General features: G+C 41.8%; 1 protein-coding gene across 2 annotated transcripts in view; it reads left to right on the forward strand.

The window, feature by feature from the left end:
* Nucleotides 1-17,341, forward strand: part of cnih3 (cornichon family AMPA receptor auxiliary protein 3) — a gene marked incomplete at its 5' end in the record, with an annotated part of 105,539 nt that overhangs the window by 72,686 nt on the left and 15,512 nt on the right. For both annotated transcript variants that reach the window (XM_084001167.1, XM_084001168.1), the window contains one exon: nt 17,077-17,189. In XM_084001167.1, the coding sequence (XP_083857293.1) occupies nt 17,077-17,189 (113 nt within the window). The remainder of the gene's footprint in view (nt 1-17,076; nt 17,190-17,341) is intronic.

The following is a 17,341-nucleotide window of genomic DNA, read 5'->3' on the forward strand; positions in this document are numbered from 1 at the left end:
AACAAGTAGTTCCGACCAAGCAATCTGATTGGTCAATAAGACATTTAGAACGTGCTCAAATCAGCATTACAGCACGGCTGACTTATCACTGAAAATATTACTTCGCCATGTCATGTTGTTTACACATCTCCATGGCAACATGGACTTTTCCCCCTTTTATTTTGAAAAACGTAATTTATTACTCTGAAAATAAATCACAAACTACATTGACCTCCTGTAGGTTGTTCCTGACAGCTGCCAACGTCACATTTATAGAACAATTATGTTATTTTATTTTTTGTTAATATATTGTAAACTTCCCCGTTACAGCCGAGAGGATTGTCTCCCTCCCATGTGTGTAACGTTACAAAGTCGGAGAGTTGTGATCGCGGTGAATATGTTTTTTTAAATATGGCCTGGAGCTGAAAATATTTCATTGGATAAAACGGAGGTGATTACCTGTATGTTTCTCTCTCTCCCTCTCTCTTGCTTGCGCCTTTTGGGCTTTTAAATAGTCTGGAGTAATCATTTGGCTTTCTCTATCAGCTGTGTCGGCGACACGGCGCTATAACTTCATTTACATGTAGAGTTTGCGGTTGTAGAAGCTACATCTGTGAAAGGAAAAAAATCTTCATCTTTGTTATAACTTGGGCGAGTTTGTGCAGTGTTGATTTAGTTCGGGAAAGTCCGAGACCGCGTTAAAACATGAACGTCAGCTCAGAGTTCACTCATCTGGGACTAGAAAATAATTTCTGTTGCTAGGTCGTTACTAAGGTTCGGACTATTTGCTGTAGAGGTGAACTAGGTTCCATTACACATAGGAGTCTACTGACGTGACTGATTGTGTTTCAGTTATTAGTCAGACCCCATTTATTTCCATGGAAACGGGAAGCACACTCGCAAAAAACTTTAAATTTTGAGAGCAAAACGTCCATCAACATGAATATTTATTTAATTATACGCTTTATTTTGTTGGTAATTGTTGTATAATCGCAATATTACCCTCGAGGGTGTGCTTAAACGTAATTTGAGCACTTCGGTGATGCTTGCGGACCTCGGCGCAAGCGCCTCGGTCCTGACCGCATCACCGTCGTGCTCAAATGACGTTAAAGCACACCCTCTCGGGTAATATTGCTTAATTATTACACGGCTCTATTGAATGCTGCTCTCTGATTGGTCCATCGCTGCGTTCTACGGTCCGTTATTTCTGTATAATGACCGTCATCAAGTATAACAGACCGTTGCTAGGGACGCTGCTCTGATCAGCACAGCACAGAAAAGAGAAACTATATTTACCTTATGTTTCATTTTTACAGTCATTAAACAGCTTGGGACTAATAGTGATGTTAGATAAATGACTTGTAGCTTGTTACAGGGAGAGTGGAGGCTCCTTCCACATCCTGGCTGAAAAGAAAACTTGCATCAGAGCCTCTGACCCGGTGTCACAGCTCTCCTCTCGTCTCGGTGGCACCGCGACTCCGCCACACAAACGCCCCCGTAACCTGTAACCTGTCCATTATCAGAAATTAATGGAGTTCGTGGAAGCAACCGGTTCATGCCTCCGCGTCGTCCATTCATTTCTGATAATGGACACTTCGTAGGGCATTATCCTTTACATATCACTCTGTATCCATGACAACAAACTGTTACAGTAGGTAGCAAAAGGTATGGTGTTTTGACGACGTTTACAAATAGACTAAATTAGTTGAATGTTCAAGGTGAACTTTCACCTCTGGGGAGGGGTAACCATGGTAGAGTGGATTGAGCAGTGACTTTCTCCTGAAAAAAGGAGGAAGAAAAGACGACATGCAGAGCTTTTTTTTTTTTTTTTTTTTTTACAGTCGGGCTATTTCTTTTTAGATAATATGTATTTCTGATTGATTACATGTAATCGATTGTGTATCCCTCTTTCATATTGCCATTATTGGTAACCGTTTTATAAAGCAATTACATCACTCCAGTCTGTGATATACACTCATTATTACTCATTATACCACAGCTACAGCAGGATTGGAAAGAGGGAATGTTTTTATAGCTGATCAATATAGTTTGTCCAGCTGCTGTTGCCGTAGCTATACCCATTCAAAAAGTTTTATATCTCTTTCAGTGGCTAAAATAATATCTACTTTTGAGTGAGTGCAGGTGAAAGTTTTGGGGATAGGAGATCAGAGATAGTAGTTGTGTGTATGTGCGTGTGTGTGAGTGTGTGTGTGTGCGCTTGGGGATAACAGTCGTTCTGTGAGTCTACCTCCTCACAGTCCTTGTGGAAACAGGCTGCCTTTGAACTGCAGGAACACACTGAGGTGTCAGTAAGACTTGGGAGCAGGACTAGTACCGCTGTGTGCATCACAAGTCTGAGTCCAGGAAGAAGCACCGTTCTTTGTGTAGTTTGTTTTTAAGTGTGAAATAGGACTAGGACAACACTACCCAGGCCTTTACCTCCATTGCAACATTATAACGGCATTATAGCCTATACTACCTTAGCTGAGGATTACTGTTGCTACTGGGTGTAGAATATTGTCCTGTGTAAAAGTGTAGTTATTTGGTTAATTAGCTACTTTATCAAATATTCACTGCAGGTGAAGATGTTGTGGCGATCAGCCAGGAAAATAATAAATACATAAATGTCCAATAACTTGAACTGAGTTAGAGACCGCTAGCTCCCACACAATGACACACAATTCAGCAACTTGTGACCCTTCAATCAAACCAAGACCCAGCATGAGAGGAGACAAGCAAGACACAGTTACCCCCAGGTATCTTTAAAGCAGAAGTAAGCGGAATATTTGTGTTACAGTAAAATAAGTCTTAAATAGTTCTATCTTCCGACAGCAATCACTTCTATAGAGTGTTTGGTCTGAAACACGGGTCTGTCAGTCACTCTGCTCTGCTGTAAGCCCAGGAGAAAACTTTCCTTGTATCCTATAACCTTTATCCAATTAGGAGAGAGAACGGCATAAAGGGGCGGTCCTCTCTGTGTGTGCAGCCAAGGGATGCGCGTGAATGTGGTGACGTAGGGACGAGGGCGGGGACTGCTAACTCCATCGGCTGACAGGAAGTTAGACAAAACCACCGGATCGCTTACTTCTGCTTTAACTTGGTCATAGTTACCTTGAAGCTGGCCTATAGCTTCCTGCTGCTCAGGTTCTGTACAATCATGGTTTAGCTCCAATAATCCAGCGTGGGTCCAGAAAATGATCCACAGGACGAGGCCAACTTGAGCACAGATTTTGTTGAAAAGCCAGAGGGGCTCGGTGCTGAGGAGATGGTTATATGGTGAGGCTACTGCTCCAGTACAGTGAGCCGCGTTCTTGACTCTTTCCGTTTTTGAAAAAAGGCTGTGGATTACTGAGGGGACACCATTGGCTGGTGCTGGGGGTGTGATGGGGGTGTGAATTAACAGTGGAAGGGATAGAAGAAGATTAGGGAAAACATTAATTTATTTATTCTTTTTTTTTTTTTTTTCTGGCGGATTGCCACAAAATGAATACACTGTTTCTGTGTGTTATTCTAAACCACTTGTAACAATCTTTAACTAGTAGCTGTTTTCTAAAAAGAGCACACAAAAAATACTATTAACTACTACTACTACTATTACTACTATTAAGCAATGACATGTTAACAGTGTTTTATTCTTAATGTGCATGAACCAGACCGTGTGTCATCTGACTGTGCTACAGACAAGTTCTACCCCCAAAGCCAACACCTGCTTTACAGGGATATTGTGTGTATTCATGTGTTCAAGTGTGTGTGTGTTTTATATTGCATTGAATTCAGGGTTTCCCATATGTGAATATCTAAGCTCCAGCTAGTGATGAGCAATTCCCTTAAAAGGATCCCAGAGTGCCACATTATCATGATGTGGTTGCAGTGTTATTTGTAGTCCATTTGTTCTCATAATGATGCATTAATATGGTTGAAACATACAGTAATGGTAGTGGCAGTCTTTTAGTTTATGGCAAAGATGTTCAGCGATGGAGGCAAAGATGCATTTCTGCTGCACCACTGCTCCATTTCTAAAGCAATTGCTTGGAAAATTTAAACAGCACTCTCCTCTTAGTCATTCAGTCACAAGCAGCGGCTGTTAGAATGTGTAGGCCCTTTGAAACAGTGTTGCTCTGGGCCGAGCTTAATTACAGTTATTTGTACATCCCAGTGGAATCGTTACAGACAGTAGACCCTGTAATCATCGTCACTTTCTACCCGGTTAGCGACAGCACTGGGCTCAAGGAGGAGTGGCGGCATGTTATTCAAAGACCCCTGTGATAGAGAGCCACTAGGAACTTGTACAATTGAGTTTTGCTTATTAACAAATAGACAAAATGAATGGCAGAAACAATTGATTTTGCTGTACTGATATCACTGACTGGCTGATCTTTCTTATCATTCAATAATGAGGGGCTAACGCCATCAGGGGAGGTCATACCATGATGCATTGTCTTTCACATCAAATTATTTTATTCCCACAAAAGAGTGGATTTACTCCCTTATTTCAATTATCTTATTCCCACAGAAGAGTGGATTTTCTCACTTATTTCATGGTGACACACACAATTTAATAATTGGAGTAATCCAGTGGTCATAGTAATTATGACAGGACCAAAGGGAAAAGTGTGGTGACAGTAAAGAGGGACCAAGTCCACATCAAGACAACGTTGTGATAGGAGAATGAAAATGACATCCATTACGTCCATGACCACTGTAACCACATCATTAATGTTATGTAACCATCATGACAAAAGTGTTCAATTGTTGAGAAAGTACCACAATCTTTTCCCATGGCAGTTCTCACATGGTAACTGTGACAACTAGAAGAAGCTGTCATCTTGATGTCTTGTTGTGGGCCACTGTGTTGATAGACAAAATGAATGGAAGGACCAACAGTCACATGAGTAAACACTGAACTTTAAGAAGTTAGTACTGACTATAGAACAAATAATATCACCTTACACTTGGATGAAATGGGTGCTCATGTAGCCACTACTCAAGAAGAGCCATCTAAAAATCAAGCGGTATTCCTGGTGGGTCTCAAATGGCCACAAGTGCACACATTTTCAAAAAACAGAGCAGGGTATAATCACATTGAATGGCCTGCCAAAGACAGGGGAAACAGAGGAAAGCGTGGGAGAGGGGGTCTCATTAGCTTGTCAGAGAGTCTGTGAGTCTCTGTTCTAAAAGGCCAGGGAGAAAACAAAGGGCTAGGCCGAAAAAAACAAAGTGCTCACAAAAAGAAACAGGACTGTGAGGTTCTGTACTCAGCCCAGTACCTGTCAGACGTATGATCACAGTGGACAATTCTGTCTCTAATGATTTATGTGTAATGTCCATGTTCAAGTAGTTATCAGGTGGAAGTTAAAGGTCCTATGTAGGGCCCGACCGATATGGATTTTTTGGGGCCGATGCCGATTACGATTATTAGGGGGAAAAAAACCCGATAACCGATTAATCGGCCGATTATTATTTTTTTTTAAATTAAGTTTTAAAATGGTATTACTATAATAATATATCTATATATATTATATAATATATAAATTAGGGCTGCCTGGTCGACCAAAAAATCATTAGCCGACTAAAATTTCATTGGTCGATTGGTTGCATGAAAAAAAAAAAACATTTGAAGCCCTGTCTTGTCAAAATGAAGTCAAAATCAATATGGGCTTTTATTTTGAAGGGCCAAATACAGGAAGTCATGACACGTGATACTTTTTTGTTGTTGTTTTTTTTACACGGCACGGCGTCTCTCTCTCTCTCTCTCTCTCTTCAATTAAAAGCGATCAGCGGTTGCTGCCGTGCCCGGCACCGTGTCAAAGCGCTCACCGGCGGTCAGTCTCACAGCAGTGTCACGGAGCAGAGACATGATAGTCCCCGCTGCAGTCAGAGTCCCGCACCGCTCCACGCCGCGGACCCCCCGCCGCACCCGTCACACAGCCTCAGCTCAGTCACTCCCTCCCTCATCTACTGTGTTTATTGGTGATAAATGAGCATACTGCCGTGCCGGTATATAACGGCAAAACCCGACCCCGACCGGCTTGTTGAATCTCGGACCCAACACGGCCGGAGACGAGCATTAATTAATTCACAACCCGACCGCGGTAAAAAAAAAAAAAAAAAAAAAAAAGGGAAACAGAAAGCCAGTGGCAACACTGGTTTTGAGACAGATCAGTCACTCTGCTGTGTGCTGTGACTGAGGTGGTAGTGGATGGAGTTTGTCATGAGGTCGGCGCCGGTGCGGGGGAATCTTTTCAAAGTAAAACCAAGTTTTATTCCCTGCATTTTATTCCTGAAAATATCGGCGACAATCGCTGAGTTTTGGCCGATTACCGATTAGTTTCAAACGGGCTATAATCGGCCGATTTAATCGGCTCGCCGATAAATCGGTCGGGCCCTAGTCCTATGCAGTTTATTACTCTTCTCCTGTGTGTGAGTGGTGATCATAAGAAGATGTATTTGTGGTTGCATGATCAATCCTACTGTGATGGCTGCTCCACTTTTGGATTTGTGTTTTCATCAAAAGCACTTCTATCAGGAACTCCTCCAACAATTGACTCATCTCAAGTGAGATTAGGATCCTGTTACATGCTTTCTACAAGACAAGAAACTCAGTGTCTGTCTGTCAAAGTCAAATGGATATTCTGCCCGGCAGTCAGCTTTGACGCTCAGTCTTTCATTACAATATCAGATATCCTACTTTAGATTAAGTGAGGCTGACATCTAAAAAGTTAAACTTTGATATCTTAGTCATCTTGACAATAAAAATACCATATGGTTTAGGTGAAATGAAAATGATACAGAGTGACTGGGGTAATTCCTCCATATGTGATTTCTCCCAGTGACCATCAACATCTCCCAGCTCAAGGCGATACCGCATATGTCGCCAGTCTCCAAACTCCACCCAAGTGTATGAAGGCTTTTTGAAGATACCGAGGCCGCGGGCAGCTGTCCTCTCCAACTCATGCGGAAAGAGAATTTCATCAACTCAATTGCAAAAACAAGACTCTTCCAATTTCATGCCTATCATTCTTACCCTCAGGGTGAAAGGGCATCGGCGGAGTGCTGCTGAATACTCTAGTAAAATGAGTTTATTTGAGCTGAAGAAGATTAGCCTTTGATATTTCAGCTCAAGGAAAAGTGTTTTTTTAGCAGTTTGGCAATCAATGAAAGCAGTCCTTGAATGTGTAATACACTACTAGTGCTAGGACAGATCCTCATAGTATCACATATTATATTAAAAATGTCATTTAGCAAGAGGCGTACTTCTATGGTTTCAGCAGACAAAAATTAATAATGTTACTTTCAGTATAAATGTAGATCAAGGTTTATTTCAGTTGTGTATGATTGCTTTAATTGTCTGCTAGGACCTTTGAACAGTCAGATGACGGTGCATGTTGGAAATAAATTACACAAATGGACTCAAAGTGTGACGGTACTAGATGCATTTGTGGAACAAAGCCCTAAACTATAAAGACGGTACTTTTATTTATTTTTAAACGTTCTCCACCAGTAACTTCAGTGAATTCATGCAGTCAACAGGCTGTTATTACCTTGTATTGTGTGACATTTTAACCATGTTGCTGTATCAGTCAGTTGTATTGTAAATGTGTACATCTGCAGCTTAACTCCACATCAAATACATTAAGCAGATTGGTTCATGTTGACATGACATGGTGAGCTGAGTATTTCAGTGATGCTCAGGGACTGCCATGGTACATACCAAAGAATTATGACTGCTATAACAATTATTTCAATACCAATTGATCAGCATTTATTTATTCTTATATTAACTTTGTTTGCCATTAATTTATTAGAAACTAAGATGACTTCTTTATCTGTCTTCCAGATCCAATGTTAACATTTTTCTGTAACCAAATATAATCTATACATTGTAGCCTAAGAATATGGATGTGTATATTCAGGCCAGCCTCATACTTTCAACTGTTTCTTCCCTCATTAGAAGTTTGAACCCAGGTTCCTTACAGAGGAGCCAGTCGGCCAAATAGAGTTTGTCTAGTGAATAAATCTGTTGGGATCTGCGCCTCCATACATGCTGCTGCTCTGCAAGCTGCACAAACAGGTGTGAGACAAACCAGTCACCCAGTGTGGAGAGATGAAGCAGTGTAACCGGTGTGCTCGCTTGGCCACACGTAGAACAAACCACATCTTTTTTTTGTCTCATCTCTTTTACTCTCTATTTACGTATTTCCCTTATTAACTGCGAGTGTTGCTCTATGAGCCAGTGTTCTTACCCTTACCCTCAAAGCGGGGACTGCCTGGAAAGTCACATTTGAAAAGCTCTCTAGCCTCTCTCCAGCTGTGAGCGACTGCTCCATGGCGGGTGGCCTTACTAATTGGAGCTGGAGAGGTTGAGGGTGAGTGGCGGCGGTGGCCCTGCCAGGTTCCCCACTCAGCGTGGGCAGAATCTCTCATTTGCCATGCTGGATGGTGATTTGCAGTAAGAGGTCTGAGAGCTGTTTGCCTCAGCACTGGGTAATGAGAGGGAGAAAAAAGTGTGTGAGGATGAACCAGCAGAGACTCCTTTCTCTGGAGAGGATGACAGTGGTTTGAAATACAGGTTAGATGAGAGAGAAAAAAATCTGGATTCTGGCACAGAAAATTTAAATAATTAAAGCAGAAGTAAGCGGAATATTTGTGTTAATATAAGTCTTAAATAGTTCTATCTTCCGACAGCAATCACTTCTATAGAGTGTTTGGTCTGAAACACGGGTCTGTCAGTCACTCTGCTCTGCTGTAAGCCGAGGAGAAAACTTTCCTTGTATCCTACAACCTTTATCCAATGAGGAGAGAGAACGGCATAAAGGGGCGGTCCTCTCTGTGTGTGCAGCCAAAGGATGCGCGTGAATGTGGTGACGTAGGGACGAGGACCAATAGATCCATGACGAGGGCGGGGGCTGCTAACTCCATCGGCTGACAGGAAGTTAGCCAAAACGACCGGATCGCTTACTTCTACTTTAATTTATTAATCCCCAAAGGAAAATTTAAAGAATTTCCATTTTAATTTAATTTAATTAATAAAGTAATATTCATATTCATATATATTCATATTCATATTCATATTCGTAAATAATGCTATGTTTTTAAAAACGTTTACGTTTAAAGACCCCCTCCCATGAACATCGTGTTTTTCGTACTTTTCCCATGTTCCTGTGGCATTTTTCTGATGTTAGAGCACATATCAGCAGAAAAGGAAGTGCAAAATTGCAAGTTTTTCTGCTTTCAAATTGCTGTGAACCAATGGCAGACGCAAACTGGCAGTTTCAGGGAGACTGGGGTTGACGTGTCACAATCCCAGGGGAGGGCACTAGTGCTACAAGCTCCCGCCCCGCTCTGCATCCGGCTCAGAGGCTTGACAGCTCGGTGTAGCGGCCGCAACAGTCACGTATGGGTCCGCAACAGTTTTCACTGAGAAAAAACGGTCGGTGCGAGGGGGTGGCTGGGTGGGTGCAGAGCAGCGCAGTCTCCGCCCACCCTCCAGAGGTGCATTGCTAATGAGCTGCTGGTGCTGTGCAGAAGGAGAGCCCTGGGAAATGGCACAGGTTTTGTCACAATTTAAAGACCACAGAGAATGTTTTAAAATAACCAAAAAGGGTCGCGGGAGGGGGACTTTAAGGTGAATGCTGGACTGTTTAGGTGAAGAAGAGAGGATTTTTTCTTCTGATTGACTGATTATTTTCTGAATGGTTTATTAAACATGTAGCAGATTTTAGATAAATACCAAATCCTCAAAGGCAGGACACTGAGACTACGTTGTGTTTCCTATTTGAATGAGGCATAAAGTGTCTTCCCGGTTGAACTTCATATGAACCATATGACCATTGGAACACCGTGTGTAACAGCGGCATCACTTGGCTGTCTTAAAACTCCCTCTACTGGGCGGCAAAGAATACGGTTTCATCTCAGTTCAGCAGCTGTTAAAACCAACAATATTAAAACCTCAAGTTTGTGTGGGAAAAAAAAGTTGGGTGTTGAAATCCTTCATAAAGGCCAAACTGTCACATTTCGGCTCTGCCTTTGAGGTCTATGGCAACCACAAAGGGCCAAACCTTATGTACACTGCTTTCCCTGAAGAATGATGTCCCGTATCTGGGACAAACTGTACTTAGAGAATTCTAACATACTTGTTGGGATTCCTGTCTTTGTGGTGTACAACATGGCTGCAGCCATTCAGAGTTGTCCAGAAACACTGGTGTGTCTGAAGTACAGATCCTCACATGAATGAATCCGTGTCGGTGTTGCTGCTGAGTGGATCAGATGGGGGCAAGGCCGGCCCCCAGGCACCGCAGCTCAGAAACACATCTCCACTCCCAGCCAGACTCAGTCCCATATGGGTCCCTCTGCCAGCGCGCACGCACACACACGCACGCGCACGCACGCACGCACGCACACACACACACACACACACACACACACACACACACACACAGCTTCACATGATCTGCAAGATAGTCTGTGATTGAAAAAAAGTTGTTTGTAACCCATTAGCATGGAAATTGAATGTATATGCTCCACCACACACACATAGGCAGATCTACTATAATGAAGATGTTCACTGAATACTAAGAAGTGGCAGCAGGGTCATCAGCTGGGTGTGTGTGCGTCACAACAAAATGAGCTGTGAAAAAAATAAAAGTAAAATAAGCTCGGGAGAGCTGTAGTGTCAGGTCTGGACCTGGACCTGGACCTGGACCAGGACCAGGTGGGTTTTGAAAAATACATCCAGTCTGTTTGTAACAGTAACCAATAAACACAGCTGCAATTGTTGTGTATGTTATTGTAATTAGACAAGGATTTATGTAACATTTTCAACACAGCTGTTGATACAGACGGGGCTGTTTGTTTGTGGTCAGACCGTTGCATTTACACAGCAAACAGGACTCTGTGCTCTCCGCTAAAACTGTCAATAGCAGAATGGAGTCTGGTGGAAGTCGGCAGACCTTGAAGGGTTTACATAGCCTTTATGCACGGTCCACTTGGTTTTTTGCACCAGTCTGTGCAAACTTCAGCTTTTGCATAATTATTGCTTGCCCATGAACCATTATCAAATATTGCTAATATTTCTTGACAGAGTGCATTTCCAGTCCTCTGGTCCTGTGTCTTCCTCTCCAGATACACTACTGTATCTTGATGCTGCTTCACCTCCACTGTTTACACAATGCGTGCAACAATGAGGAGTGTCAGGTCTGTCACGTGCAGGGAAAATATTGTACGTTTGTCTTAACTACAAGTCTATGAATGTAGTGGAACAGAGCTTTTAGGAATTCATTTGGTGGAATGAATTCTTCTATTTTGAAAATATGATAGATTGTACACTGTTCAACCAAGCGAAAAACAAGCAGGAAAAAGAAGACAAAGCATGATGACAACAATTCACTTGTGTTTGGCCTTTTCTATCAGTTTTGTGTTAAATCAAACTGCTTGTTATTATGTTGGTGCACCCAGTGGTTTGTTTACGAGTTATTAGGTTCTCTGAATGTGGAACAATGCGATAAAAAATGTTTTTGTTTTTGTTTTTTTTAACAGGGAAGTATTTTTTTAAATTCAAAGAAAGGATACTCCAACTTAAACAGAAGTAAAAGATATTTGACTTGTATGGGAGCCATATCTGAATGTCACTTTGACTCATATACAGAAGCTGTTTCCAGATCTGTGGTGGAGGTTGGTAACAACACGCTGCCATTCTAGAGAGTGTGGGCCCTAATTTCTTGGCGCAACTCACGGGGGCGCAGCGAAGCGAGCCCTGACGCAGCTGGCGCAGTGGCATTTTCCTCCAGTGCAACAAGGTGCGCAGCGGATTCGGTAAATTGGTGGACTGCTGTGCGCTGAGATGGGAGTGGTCGCGCAGCAGGGGGAGGTGTCGACAGATTCGCCGTGGCGCAGTGACAATTTGTTGCCGATAGACCGCGCGGAGAGTGCGCCGAAAGCTCGCCAGCTCCAACCTGGTCTAATGTCAGCGCAAGGCGAAGCGCAGCCAGCGCAGTGGCAATTTGACTGCCCAGCGCGCAGTGCAGACACGTCACCAAGACCTCACAGGCAGATTTCCACACTTCCAGGCACATTTAAATGCAATTAATAATAATAATAATAATAATAATCATCATCATCACAATAACCCCTATTTATTGTATCTGAATCAGCACATACACCTATATCTATATAGATTGTCCCGTCACACTGATGACCATCAAAGGCTTGCGTAATGGAAACTCAGCCTGACTGAATTAACACAGATGAAACCAGGGAGGGACTGAGACAGCCGTGGATGTCCCAAGAGCAGGTGTTGACACTACACACTGTGCCGTTGCAGATGATCAGCTATTTATTTATTTATTTATTTACTTATTGATTTATTAGGGGCCAGCGCCGCATCGTCACGCGACCATAACAAATACAACTGAAAACAAATAAACTATCATCTCTCACAGCAAACCACAATCACCTCGGCACCATAGTGAGCAGATATTAACATCTCAATCTCAGGTAAATTCTAAAGAAAAAAGAAAAAGAGAGACGCTCCGCGATGCCTCGTTACGCACAGCTGTTTGTTATGTTGTGATCTGTGCACACTTGTTTAAATATAGGTTACTAAATATGAGTGTCTTTATTAATGGAAAAGGGCTGTGTGTGTTTTGTTTTTTGTTTTTTTTTACTGGGCAACAGCAATCTGTCAGAGCAAACATCATAACCTCCTCCCTCCCAGACTACTTTTGCACCATCAGCCCGTGAGGTCTGTTCGCGTGACCTGACACTGCCAGCTTGGACCGGACCAGAACATCAGTTTCCTCCCATCTCACTTGCTCTGACAGATTGAGAGCTGTTGCCCAGTAAAAAAAAACAAAAAACAAAACACACACACCCCTTTTCCATTAATAAAGACACTCATATTTAGTAACCTATATTTAAACACGTGTGCACAAACAGCTGTGCGTAATGGATGCATCGCGGAGCGTCTCTCTTTTTCTTTTTTCTTTAGAATTTACCTGAGAGGGGAGATGTTAATATCTGCTCACTATGAGCACTATGCCAGGCTGATTGTGGTTTGCTGTGAGAAATTATAGTTTATTTGTTTTCAGTTTTATTTGTTATGGTCGCGTGACGATGCGGCTCAATAAATCAATAAGTAAATACATAAATATAGCAGATAATCGTGTAGTGTCAACACAGCAGTAATCCATCCTCATCTTTCATCTGTGCAGCCTTTGATCTGTCATCAGTGTGACGGGACAATCGATATACTGTAGATGTGCTGAATGTGTATGCTGTAATCTGTATGTGCTGATTCAAATCTTCTCTTCCACGGTGAAATCAAACGTCCGCCTTGCGCGCGCGGCGGATTTAAAGGTGAGGAGAGGAGCTCATTTGATTGGTGAAGATCTGACTCGGCTGTGTCAAACCCACTCCACGCCTTCTCTCCACCCTCTATGCCATTTGCGCCGGTGGGAGGGAAGTAGGCGGGATGCGCTCCGCTGCGTCTCGAAGCAAAATCGCAATCTGCTCCTGGCCACTCCCCGTTGGCGAAGCGAAGGCGAGGCGCAGGGCAGATGCGCCTCGCCTGCACCTAGTCTACCAAATTAGAGCCCTGTGTCTGTGTCCACTGCTTATGTGAGAAAAGCTCTTTCCTGTTCTTTCTTTTTCTGTGCCACTTTCTTCACTATCTTTAAGCACTTAGATCTATTTTTGTCAGAGCAGCATGTGTCACTGAAATTTACATTTTAGATTTGACAATTTATTTAGAATGAATATTTAATCGTCTTATAAATTGTTAGTCAGTCTGTACATATTGTATACAGGCTATTGTCTCTTGGCGTGACACAGGAGAGGGGATGTTACACTTTTCCATTGTGACTATACACATTACAGTGCCTCAGCCCAAACTCCTACCTTGTTCTGTAGGTCCAGTAAATCTACTAGACTGTGAGTTCAATAAAGGAAATCTGTAACATGAATGCTGCTTAAACAGAGACCTATTTAGATATACTGCACACTGCAAATATAATCTTATGTTAGATTTATGATAATTATTTAAACAGCCCCAAACTGTAATAATTGCACAGAAGAATCTGTGGGTCCTTGTCCACAGCAAAAACCACAGTGTTAAAATCTACTAATTCCTCCCTTACAGTATATTCACCAGATGAAAGATGGCTCCTATGTTACGTTAGTGAGATTTATTTCTATACTGTGAAAATATGAAAGCGCTCAGTCCATAAAGAAATGCACACACAGTTGTCAGAAACTAACCAAGTGTATGTATGTGTAATTGTGCAGACCACTGTGAAGACTAGCATCTAGAGCTTTCACGCTTTCATGTTAAATGCCTCTAACTTTATAGTTATTTTACATTCTTTAACAAGGTAACTTGGGGACACAAAGCCGTTTTTCATCTTGTTCACATCAGATTTTTATGCTGTTGTCTTTAAAGTTTTATGCCCTTCTCAGTGTTGCGTAGTTACTGCTGTGACAGATCATGTTTGTACTTTCATCTGAGCACTGTCAGCCAACAAGCAATAGGAATTTGAATAAGATGGGGACAGAAAAGGCAGAATGTAAAGCTCAGTGCGACTATTTGTTTTATTACAACAAGCTTTTTGTCTGTGCATAGGGAGGGAAAAGTGTGTATGTGTGTGCAGCTGTGGGTCTGAGTGTGTGTGTTCTTGTTCATGTAATGCATTTAAGATGCATTGTTGCGTATGCATGTGTGTGCAGCTTCCCTACCGTACAGCAAATGGATATATTTAGGTTTTGTCTTAGCAGCAGTTTTCTGCTCTCCCACTGTTGAAGAGCTATTCAGTGAAAACATGTTTTTCTGTCATTAGGAAGCATCTAGCCATCTGAATAATGCATCCTGAACACTGCCTTGTTATGGCCGTGTATACAATAATGTTCAGGGACCAGAATGGGACCATAATGCGTTGCCCTGTACACTGTTAAATATACATGAGCAGTGAAGTGGCTTTCTTTGTGAATAACATTAATTGGCAAAAAGCTGCTGCAGATTTCAGTGGACTATGATGTGTGTTGTATGTGGGACATGCATGACACTCAGTTTTAGTCATGTAATTAAATTGGCCAAAGCCTGATAGAGGGTGGTAGAGTGAAGCAGGGTTTAGTGGCTGTGTGCCAACTCATGTGGCAGCCAAAGTTTATACACATGTTTTGTCTAATTTGAAGTGATCATCTGCAACACTGTCAGTTCTTAGCATGCTGCAACATCTGTTGCTTAGCAACAGATGTGCCGCATCCTTACCTCATCATTTTAAAACAGAAAGTTTTTTTTAAGGTTACATACTTTTTTTACTTTATCATTACAGCATAGGAAATGTTAAAGCATAGGTTCTGTTGTTGTTGTTTTAACAAGATGTGAATATATTTCCCTTTCAATCTAATAACTTAACATTGTAGACAGTTATTTGGCTTATTGCAACTTCTAAACATATGTATTATATTACAGATCTAGCAAACACATGGTTTACTATAAAACTGGGCAAGATTTGTTGTTGTTGTTTGTCTTTGCCCCAGTTTATCATTGCTGAGTACTGTACAATGCAATGCTATGGGCTTTATGCACAGCTCCACTACTTCATGAAATAAGCCAGCTCCTTTGTTTCCTGTCTTACATTATTGGACAACCTGATTAATCCAGGTGTGTCTGAGTAGTCACAATGGTCAGACACACCTGGATTAATCAGGTTGTCCAATAATAATATAAGACAGGAAATGAAGGAGCAGCACTAAATTCAGGAAGTATTGGAGTTGTGCAAAGAGCCCATTGTCAAGCCAATAGCAGAGAGTTCATGAGGTTAGACCCTTTTTGTTTTACACATCAATGTGTGCCTATTGTATGTTAATCACATTGACAATGACTGGAAAAGCACTCTTATTCTTTTGTCAATATTTCTCGAACACATTTATGTAACAACTTGTCCTGCAGTGTACTGTATTGTTTTCCCATCACATTGTTATTTGCCATTACAATCCAGATTTTCTGACACTTCCAAAAATAAAAATAGACTATTTTTATTTATGCCCTTATTTATCATTTATGTGCAGTAAAAACTACTGTTATCATGATATAATGCATGAAACTGATAGCAGTCATATTGAATATGTCTAGATCATTGGCTGCATTATTGTACTGCACCACTGAGCTGAGACATTGTCAAATACGACATACAGATATACTACTCCATTGATGCAGCTATCCATAGGCAAAAGGTCGTCACACCATTATATCATTTTTGCTAAATTCCTTAAATCTCAATGTGTTTTAGATTTTGCTTTAAAAAAGTAACACAATAAGTGATAAGAAAGAACAATGAATAATAAACGATGATGTTCATTCGCTTCAATTTGCTGTAAATGTAATCCTGCTTTCCAGCCCTGCCAAACTAAACAAGTGGATTTGGTGATGGATCATAAAACTGTACAAATGCATCTTTTAACTTCCCTCAACTTTTTACTTTGGAGAACAAAAGGAGGCCTTGTTGCTTCGGGGGAGGAGGGAGTTGTGGGGATTGGCGGGGGATTGGTGGCAAGGATCCTCACACATATTCTTGCCCTCGCCATTTGCCAGGAGGTGGTCTGGCTTACTGCATTCAGAGGGGCCGAGCCCTCCAGTTATCATGATAATAATGGAACCCTGCCATCATTGTGTGCTGCCCACTGCCTAGCTAAGCTCTCCATAATCTAGATTTGGGTGGTGGGGGGCATTTAGCCATTTGGAATGCATGCAGGCAGATTTCAGTGGCTAAATATAGGCTAGGCTAAGGATTTGAATGCTAATGATGCTTGATGTGTTTTCTTACACCTGTGGGCATTAAAATGATAATGTGGCATCTGCTAACCAACTGCCCTTTAGTTAAATATAGTTCTGGTTCATTTATGTAATTCTTGTATTAGAGCAAATGACATTCAGGCAGTTTCTGTTTCTGTTTAGTAACACTGATCATCAGCGATGCAGGAGAAAGCAGATGGAGAAACAGAAACAACCTTGATTGCTCATGTTTACATGCTCCATCTTTCTATTAGTGATTCAAGCCTGAATAATCCTCCTCTTCCTCCTGCTTGTGTCTTCTTCTTCTGTAGTTGGTGCTACCAGAATACTCCATCCATGGGCTCTTCTGTATCATGTTCCTGTGTGCCCAGGAGTGGCTGACTGTGGGCCTCAACATCCCCCTGCTCTTCTACAACACATGGAGGTAACTATTCAATCCATTTAATGGTTTGTGTGTGTGTGTGTGTGCGTGTGTTCAGACTCAAAGATTGGAATATAATATTAGATCTTTTCATTAGGATTAAGGTTATGCAAAACAAACCAAAAAGTCCATGGCACAGATGAGTAGTATCTCTC

The sequence above is a fragment of the Trachurus trachurus genome (assembly GCF_905171665.1).
Source record: "Trachurus trachurus genome assembly, chromosome: 24".
Classification (NCBI taxonomy): domain Eukaryota; kingdom Metazoa; phylum Chordata; class Actinopteri; order Carangiformes; family Carangidae; genus Trachurus; species Trachurus trachurus.